We start from the raw sequence: 8,305 nt of genomic DNA, 5'->3' as shown, positions 1-8,305 counted from the left end.
TATTCTCCATCTTATTAAGAGTTTCAGTCCAACAGGCACAAAGACAGCATCTAGGGATTAAGATGCCTCTCCAGGCAAAAGAAACTCCCAAAATCTTGAAGGAAATGGTTACTTCTGATGAATTTATCTTATTTGTTGCAAAAACCTTAGATATGCTATTTTTGCTCCGGCAAAATAAAAGCAACCTTCTTTTGTTTTCACTACTTCTTTACCATTTCTTTTTTCAAGTAATTCGGCCATTTGCAAAGGAACATAAAAATAAGTACTCCACATTGTCAGTGCCTAATTGCATGAAGAAGAAGCACATTCACTAAAAATTTCCAGCTGCTAAAATTGCAATCACATCTGTTTCAGAGACGATCTTTTGCATGAAGAAGAAGTGATTGTTGATTAAAATGACAGGTTCACCACGCCTATCGAACTCCCCATTAAGAATGTAGGTTGGTGATCGTTGGTTGGATCCATTGTGTGACCACCTTATAAATAAGGTGGTCCATGCCCTCGTACAAGTATATTTCATTCCAATTCTTGTATGAGATATTATTACCTCCATTTAGAACAACAAAAATATCCAGCATCAGAACAATGAAGTAGCCTCATGGGTTCTTAGCAAAGTGAATGCGGTAGTTTTCAGAAAGCTCTAATCAAAATAATGCATCATATATTCTCCTTTAAAATGGTGACACATCACAGAAGTTAAATGAGTGGATGGTGGCATCTGAAAGAGCCAAATACCTACCAAACATACAATGAGAAACTTTTGCAAAGACATTCGTATCCCCACTGCTATCACTCTGACAAGCTGAGCTCTCGGAACCATGTGAATAATAGGAATCGAGAAAGCTGTACAGAGAAGTGAAGGGCTGAAGGTAGCTGTGTCATAATTGCAACAAAAATGATATATTTTTGACCACCACAGAAGGGAGTAAGCATAATTCTTCAAGAATTTATTGCTGGAAGAAATTATAACTTTCAGATCAATCGACAGTAGTGGAAGACTACTTAAACTGTCTGATTCAATAATGTTAATGAGGCATTTGCTTCTGGTATTGAGATAAGGGTTGTAGAACAGCTTTCATGGACCACTCTGGAATTGAGAGCTTTTAAGACTGCATAATTAGGCTCAAAGAAAGCAAACTGGCTTGATGGGAAACTGGATAAACCTTCAAATAATAATTGTATGAGCTGATGATAATGCCAAAAAGTGAAAAGGGGATGTTGGAAAGAAACTGACCAACAATTATGAGATAATCAAACTCTAAATCGTTATCTATGCAAAGCAATTTCATGAGCCAAAAAGGTCTACAACTACGAGTATGTTGGTTCCAAATAAAAGATCAATAGTGACCAAATGGTCCCTAAATCGCCTTTATTAACAAATATTGTTAGGAAAAATATAACCCCACGTCCTTTTCGTGATTGAAATTGTGGCCTTCTCTTTCATTTAAGCTTAAGAATAAGTCGTACTTATTTCAAAAAAAAAAAAAAGAGAAACTGCAGAGGGAAACAGAGAAAAAATTGCTAAGACTCGAGATTAGCTAGCCATAGTTGCTGGTAAGTGCGGACACATTGCATTTTAAGAACTCAGTCACAGACAACCCACGACAATTGTTATGGCAAATGGGCGCAGGCGCCTCATGACAAATTCCTTAGAGATGCATTCACTTCAAATCAAATGAATTTAAAACCAAAATTTCAAACTGGGACATTAATTTATTTTAATTGTAGCTCAACCTCATTATTTAACTAATATAGACAAAAATGTTGAGAAATATAAAACACAACAATATAGATATGTACAAATCACAGGGCAGTGTGGCTCATCAGTAAAGGTGAAAAAGAGAAAAAAAAATTAAAATTAAATAATGCTAGTACAAACTGATGGTCCTAACGTATAATCAGTTGTCCTTGTAATCTTTCGTCTGATTGTAATCCTTTGTAGCCAGCGCTTCAAAGCCACCATCTGGTCTCTTCTCCAGTGAATAGGGCATATAGGTTCCAAGAATTCTATCCCACATCACGAAGAATGGTTGTGCAAAGTTGTATTTGCTCCCATAAAGTTGATGGTGGATATCATGATAGGCAGTGTTGTTTTTGAAGAACACGTGGAAGAGGTTTCCAGGAAGCCATAATCCACAGTGGTCATCCACTGTTTTGATGGTGGCAAAGGAAAAGAAGAAGATGGAGACTCGGGGAGACATACCGGAAACGAGAAAAGATAAGGCTCCGCCAATTGTGTCATTAAGAAGCCCCTCAATGGGGTGATTATACAAAGCTCCAAATGCATAGGGGACAACAAGGCGGTGATGTAGAGAATGGATGTGTCGATACAAAAACTTGTTGTGGTGCATGTACCTGTGCATAAAATACTGCCATGTATCCATAACCAACATTGCTATAACAAACTGCCGAGCTATAGCAATTGGAGAAGACTGTTGATTGGCTTCTGCCCCAGCACCATTTCCTGTCACCTATAGAAAAAACCAAGATTCCAACATGAATTCCTGCAATAATGCAAAAAACATACATCTTCTCTAGCCAAGATATTAACAATTTGCTGGCTCCAAATACATCAATACCAGCAAAAACAATAACAGAGGAAAGATGATAAAAAGTGAGCATAAATACGAAGAGAAGAATAACAGTTAACACATAGCTGACAGCATGCTATGATGCCCAAAAAAGGAAAAAAAAAGAAAAGAAAAACTGTCCAAGTTTTCCCTATAAGCGAAAACATCCAAATTATCAGGATTAGATCCCTGCAAAATCCTTCTTGCATTAAATAAAATCTCCAAAGTTACAAAGATTAACAGCTGATTCCATCCTATCAAAATGACAAAATACTGCTGATACCCTGATCCAATCGTTTTGATGATTGTTCCCACCTATTTTGTTAGGCTTCATATAGCCAAATAAAAAGCTGTTTATACGAGCATGTTTAACAATTGAGAAGATTCTCTGAAAAAGAATTAAAATTTTGAGGAGATAAAGAAACAATATATGGAAGTTGGTCCTTCACAGTTCTCAGGTTAAATCAACAATTCAACCGACAAAAGCTATTAGCAAAATTTGACATAAAAACCACAGAAAGCAATCAAGCAAAACCACCGCAAACCCTACACAGTCGCACACATAGATTAACAAGTTCCAAAAAGCAAAGCATCTCTAGCAAGTTCCAATTCCCTTACAATTCAAAGCTTACGAAAAGGAGCACAAGCTATAACACGAAAAAAAAAAAAAAAAAAAAACTCCAATCAGACATCGCAAAATGAAAAAAAGAAAAAAGAAAAAAAAGAGACGAACTTTAAACAATTATTAAAACTAAAACCAGTTGTAAAAAGTAAAAGAAATCAAGTAAAAAGAAAAGAAAAAGAAAAAAAAAAGGGGTACGCACCGCAAACAAGAGAATTGCAACAATAGCCTGAAAAAATTGCTGAAGGAGAACGCCTTTAACGACATCGCCCTTAGAGACCAAATTTTTCTCGTCCTCGTCAATTCTCGAATGCAATCTATAATTATCAAGCTTATCAAAAGATCCAAGAACGACGTATAATCCTGAATACAACCAATAGACTAAAATTGGGACGAAAGTGCCCAACAATTCGTCGGAAATCGTAAACGCCATCGTGTTGACGATCGCCAACGGGACACTCGCTCAAAGTGCCCTAAACTTTTATTGCGAATATATAAAGTATTAATGCTCTTACGAGATAAACCAACCAAAACCCTAAGCTGTGTTTGTTTGACAACTAACTAATCGGGAAAAAACAGGCCCTTTCCTTTTATGCAAACGCAATTGCCTTTAGCTTTTAGAAAATTAATAATTAATAAAGTTGTGGGTTGGAATAACGATTATTAATTATTAAATAATAAGAATTATAGAGGCTACGTGGCGGTTTGGACTTCGGACTTTGGACTTTTGGGAGAATGAAGAATCGAATGGCGTCGTTGTAATCAAAGATGTGAGAGAGCGAGAAATTATTACGTGTGCTGTCGACACCGTTACTACGCTACAATGTTTTCGATTTGTTTTTGTGTGTAGGGGGGACTAGCTACGTGGCGGTTTGTAGTTGCATCATTCTGTGAATGAGTCTGACACGAGTTACTGGTTTTCTTAGTCGTATTCTGTGTTCTCCGTGCGGCCGGCGAGTCAAATACGTCGGCGTGGTGGCCAGGTCCTGACGAAGTTTCTTTTTTTTTTTTTTTTTGAATTGAACAAATCACATGAATTATTAATGTAAAATTTGCTGCATTAATTGGTAATTTGCAAGTTTAATTAGGAGTGAACGGCTCTCTTTGAATCTCGGAGCCTGGAGCCTGGAGCAGTAGCAACTAGCACGTCACCTGTTAGGTCTAATAACTATCGGGACTTATAATGATACTTGCAATCTGTTGAAAATTGGAAGGATTTTCCTTAAAAAGATAAAATAAGAAAAATACAAATATATAGTGAAAGAACCAATTATTCATATTTCATAACAAACCACGCCGCTTTTTTTTTTTTTTTTGGGAAGAAATTTTCTGAATTTCTATTCTTTGTAAATTGCAAGGAGAATTGACTCGAGTATAGCATCTACAAGTACAGCTCTCTCCCCCTACTCTCGGTCTCAATTTAAAAATCTTAAGGTTTTTAAGTTCTTCGATAAACCTCGATTATTTCATAAAATATATGTATAATATAATACAACATTATTATGTCTGCACTCCCTCGAGAAAATGACATGTTAATAATGAAGTGATAAAAATAAGTAATTTTTAAGATTTTTCTTTTTCTTAAAAAAATCATTGAAGTTTACTCAAATTTACATGAAACATCTACTAAATTCACCTAAATTAAATTTTATTATAACCCAACCTAAACTTTTATTCTTAAGAATATTTATTTTACCCACAATCTAACAAAAAAAAAAACATATCTCTACTCAATTTTTAATTAGAAGGATGCAAATAGTCCCGAAAAGAACCCAAACCATGTCCCCACATTAGCCGTGGGCCCAGTGGCAATTTTACGAGATTTTTAATGAATAAAAATCAGCTCTTGATTATTCTTTGAATCCGAAACTTCGCCTTAAAATCAACCATACAAATGGATGGACTTGACCTTAATATTGACAAAATTGCAGCTTTACTGTCAATCATTCCACGAAGAATATTTTAAACCAATCCGTGTGCGCTGGGAATTTCGTTTCATGGTTCCATTGAGCACATGGTAAACCAACGCATGGCAGTTGTACTCTTGGTTGCTACACAATTAACAATTGTACTTAATCTTCATAATTTTTCTTCCCATGTGAAATTCCAGCACGGTCAACGTCAACCCAGATGATTGAACAAAAACGATATCAAAAGGATGTGCCTCTTACACAGCCTCCAACTTCGGGGTCTCAGGAGCTTTCTTCTGAAAGTTGAGGCCAGCTTGTGTTGTTCGCTTGCAAGGCGCTAACAAAGAGCAAATGATTGTATTAGTTGCATCCAACTCATAGGATTAGTATCTAAGACTTCATATAAAGAAATGCGCATTCAACTCAAAGGATTAGATGCAAATGCCTATAAACCTTTTGCCTTGTTTCTGTTTGATGCTAAGACAGAGGTTTTCCACTCCTCATAAGCAACTTTCTCTGTCTTTTTATGCCGTTTGTAACTTGAAACCTGCACAAGTTTTATGTCATGAAACTTTGACAATAATTTGACAACTGAGAGTGAACTAGGAGATAGGGATATATGCAGAATCGCATACCAGTTTCTACAGTAAGAACCCTCTAAACATGATATCACAAGCTTCAAGACATTTTTTGATAAATAACAATGAACCAGCAAATTGGAAAAGCAGGTAGAGGAGGACAGGAGTTGTGTCTTGCTATTGAAGGAGCAGATGATTAATTTTATACAACCATGTGCAATTGTGAGACAACGGTTTACATTGAGATGGCTAGAACTAACTATAACAATTTGGACCTATGCAAGTGCAGAGAATCTTTTGTCATGCATAAAACATCTTCAATCTAGTTATATAATCACAAGGTTGTGAAATCTGATTACAATTCTGCCCAAGCTATGCTTTTTGGTGCAACTCTTGATTAATGTTAACAGTTCAGCTGTCTCATACTTTATAGGTAAGCACGTAAATTGACTTGATGGTATTGAAGTAGTCAGGAAGGAATATCTTTAATAATCCTTGTAAGATCAAAATTAAAGAGACTTTAGACTCCCCAAAATTCGTGTAGAGAACAGCCCTATCAAACTGTATTACTTTCAAGATCCATATTTTGCTTTGCCCCAGTGATCTCACAACAGAGGTCAGATGTACAAGGGGAATCAACAGGCTTTCAACAATTAGAAATCAACTATACTACCTCTGCTTCATCAGCAGATAGATATTCCACATCTTCAAACTTCCTCTTTTCAGGTAACACATCTAGAAGTTCTGCATAAGTATGGCCAAAATTAGAGGAAAATTTATGCTACACGTGAAGTTAAAATAGAAGTATAAATATTACTACAACTAATTGTTTTCAAGTCGCACGTAGATTGGATCACCAACAATCAACTAACATTAGAACAATTGTAGACATGATGAAATATTTCTAACATCAAGATAAAGTGTTACCTCGATTGCTTTTTAACTCCCTAGGATCTTTCTTTTCTTTTGCAATTCCAAAAACATCATGACACAGATCCTTCATTGTGGTAGAAACCTACATTTATAGTCCGCTAAATCATTTCAAAATGGACAACTACCATAAAGACAAATGAACTGTGAGAGCAGTCTATTACTGACACTAGCAAACTCAGTTTCAGATGTACCGCAAACTTCTATTAACTTAAGCTTGTCTACCTTGAGCTGTCAGAAAACACTCAAACACAAGTCAGAACACATTTGCAGAGAATGTAGTTCTCCAAACATCCTTAATTAAAGAGATTATTCATCCTTACCTTATGCTTTTTTGCACACAAGTAGAAAGCAACAGCAGTGAAGACAGGGCGAGAAAAGTCAGCACTTGTCTTCCTGGAAGCTGGTAATGCAGCAGTAAAACGGTCCTTGAAGCTGACACCAATAGTGTTCATTCAATCATCACCCATCAAACCAAGAAACTCATCCACAAAACAAGATCCACAACACCAGCAGTTCAGTACAAGGAAAAATTTTAAAGATGAACTACATCCTGAGTTTGGGATTCACTTCTCTGTGGCATTTTTGCATTCACATAGTGAGTACCACCTATATGTACAATCAGTCTAAGAGCAAAACAACAATAACGGATACAATCTAATAAAGGAAAAAGGCAAACTTACAGAGACAAGCCTTTTTGCACCAAAGGAATGAGCCTGATACACCCAAATCGAATCCCCAATTCTCTTATATCCAATTCATTCCTGCATTTTATCACCAAAAAATTGCAATCAATAACACAGCCCACGTCAGATAGAAATTAACAATATAGGAAGAAACCCACTTGAAACCAATGCTGTTTTGCAGAGAATTAAAGGATCTGTTATAAGCCTTCTCCGACATCCCGCTCAACTTGATAGCTGTTTTCCGGTCAAATATTACATCAAATCTGTAAAAATTAAAGCCCGGATCAATTTTACGGTAAGACCCATATTAGAAATTGGGATTATCAGTAAAGCAAAATTATTGATACCTTGAGGCGGCGAGTTCCAGGCAGATCACAGCCTTACAGACCTCTCCCTATAATAAGATTAAAAAAAAATACGATAAATGATGTTCAATTTTGGTGTTATACCTTTTGATGTTTTAAATATACAGATCAAAGAATTGATCAGATGTTAAAGCACTTACAACTCCGATAATTGAGGAGTCGAACTGGACATCGCAGAGGCGGCGGATCTCGGCGGCTTTCCGGATCAACTGCTTGGAATCTGAGAGCCCTAGCTTCTTCGCGATATCCGAGAGATCCATTTTTGCAAAAAAAGGGTTATCTCAATCTGAATATTTTTATTTTTCTTTGAGAAATGTTTTTCATTTTTCCTTGACGAAATGAAAACAAAAACTGTTCGAGTTGGCGGGAATTCATTTTGAAATTTTTGCGCACTTGCATATCTTCCCGGGCAACGCATGCATATAAATTTTGGCGGGTTGGGGCCATGTGAGATCCAATGAAATTTTCCAACTCTATTAATACTAGATATTGCGTAAACATGAAACGCAGTCGTACTATTACGATTGCTAGGCACTCAAATTATAGTTTAATCCCCGTTAATTATCAGAAATTACTGGCACAACAATTTTCCCAGAGACGACAATTCAACTCAAGTTTTGCTTATGAATTTACGATGCCTAGCC

At 36.2% G+C, this 8,305-nt stretch overlaps 2 protein-coding genes across 2 annotated transcripts; both read right to left on the bottom strand.

The window, feature by feature from the left end:
- Positions 1 to 1,693: 1,693 nt before the first annotated feature.
- LOC102619229 (sphinganine C4-monooxygenase 1) lies at positions 1,694 to 3,912 on the bottom strand. Its single transcript, XM_006483100.4, has 2 exons — positions 3,395 to 3,912; positions 1,694 to 2,471 (listed from the first exon to the last, which is right to left on the bottom strand). Exons 1-2 carry the CDS (start codon positions 3,623 to 3,625, stop codon positions 1,899 to 1,901), a joined length of 804 nt encoding a protein of 267 aa, XP_006483163.1. The 5' UTR covers positions 3,626 to 3,912; the 3' UTR covers positions 1,694 to 1,898.
- Positions 3,913 to 5,062: 1,150 nt separating this feature from the next.
- LOC102619526 (origin of replication complex subunit 6) lies at positions 5,063 to 8,107 on the bottom strand. Its single transcript, XM_006483101.4, has 10 exons — positions 7,802 to 8,107; positions 7,644 to 7,690; positions 7,455 to 7,559; positions 7,294 to 7,374; positions 6,934 to 7,045; positions 6,779 to 6,841; positions 6,608 to 6,695; positions 6,354 to 6,424; positions 5,556 to 5,649; positions 5,063 to 5,439 (listed from the first exon to the last, which is right to left on the bottom strand). The coding sequence occupies exons 1-10, from the start codon at positions 7,919 to 7,921 to the stop codon at positions 5,360 to 5,362; spliced, it is 861 nt and encodes a 286-aa protein (XP_006483164.1). The 5' UTR covers positions 7,922 to 8,107; the 3' UTR covers positions 5,063 to 5,359.
- Positions 8,108 to 8,305: the final 198 nt, after the last annotated feature.

Source organism: Citrus sinensis, chromosome 4 (assembly GCF_022201045.2).
Source record: "Citrus sinensis cultivar Valencia sweet orange chromosome 4, DVS_A1.0, whole genome shotgun sequence".
Classification (NCBI taxonomy): domain Eukaryota; kingdom Viridiplantae; phylum Streptophyta; class Magnoliopsida; order Sapindales; family Rutaceae; genus Citrus; species Citrus sinensis.
This window is presented reverse-complemented; position numbering and strand designations above follow the sequence as displayed.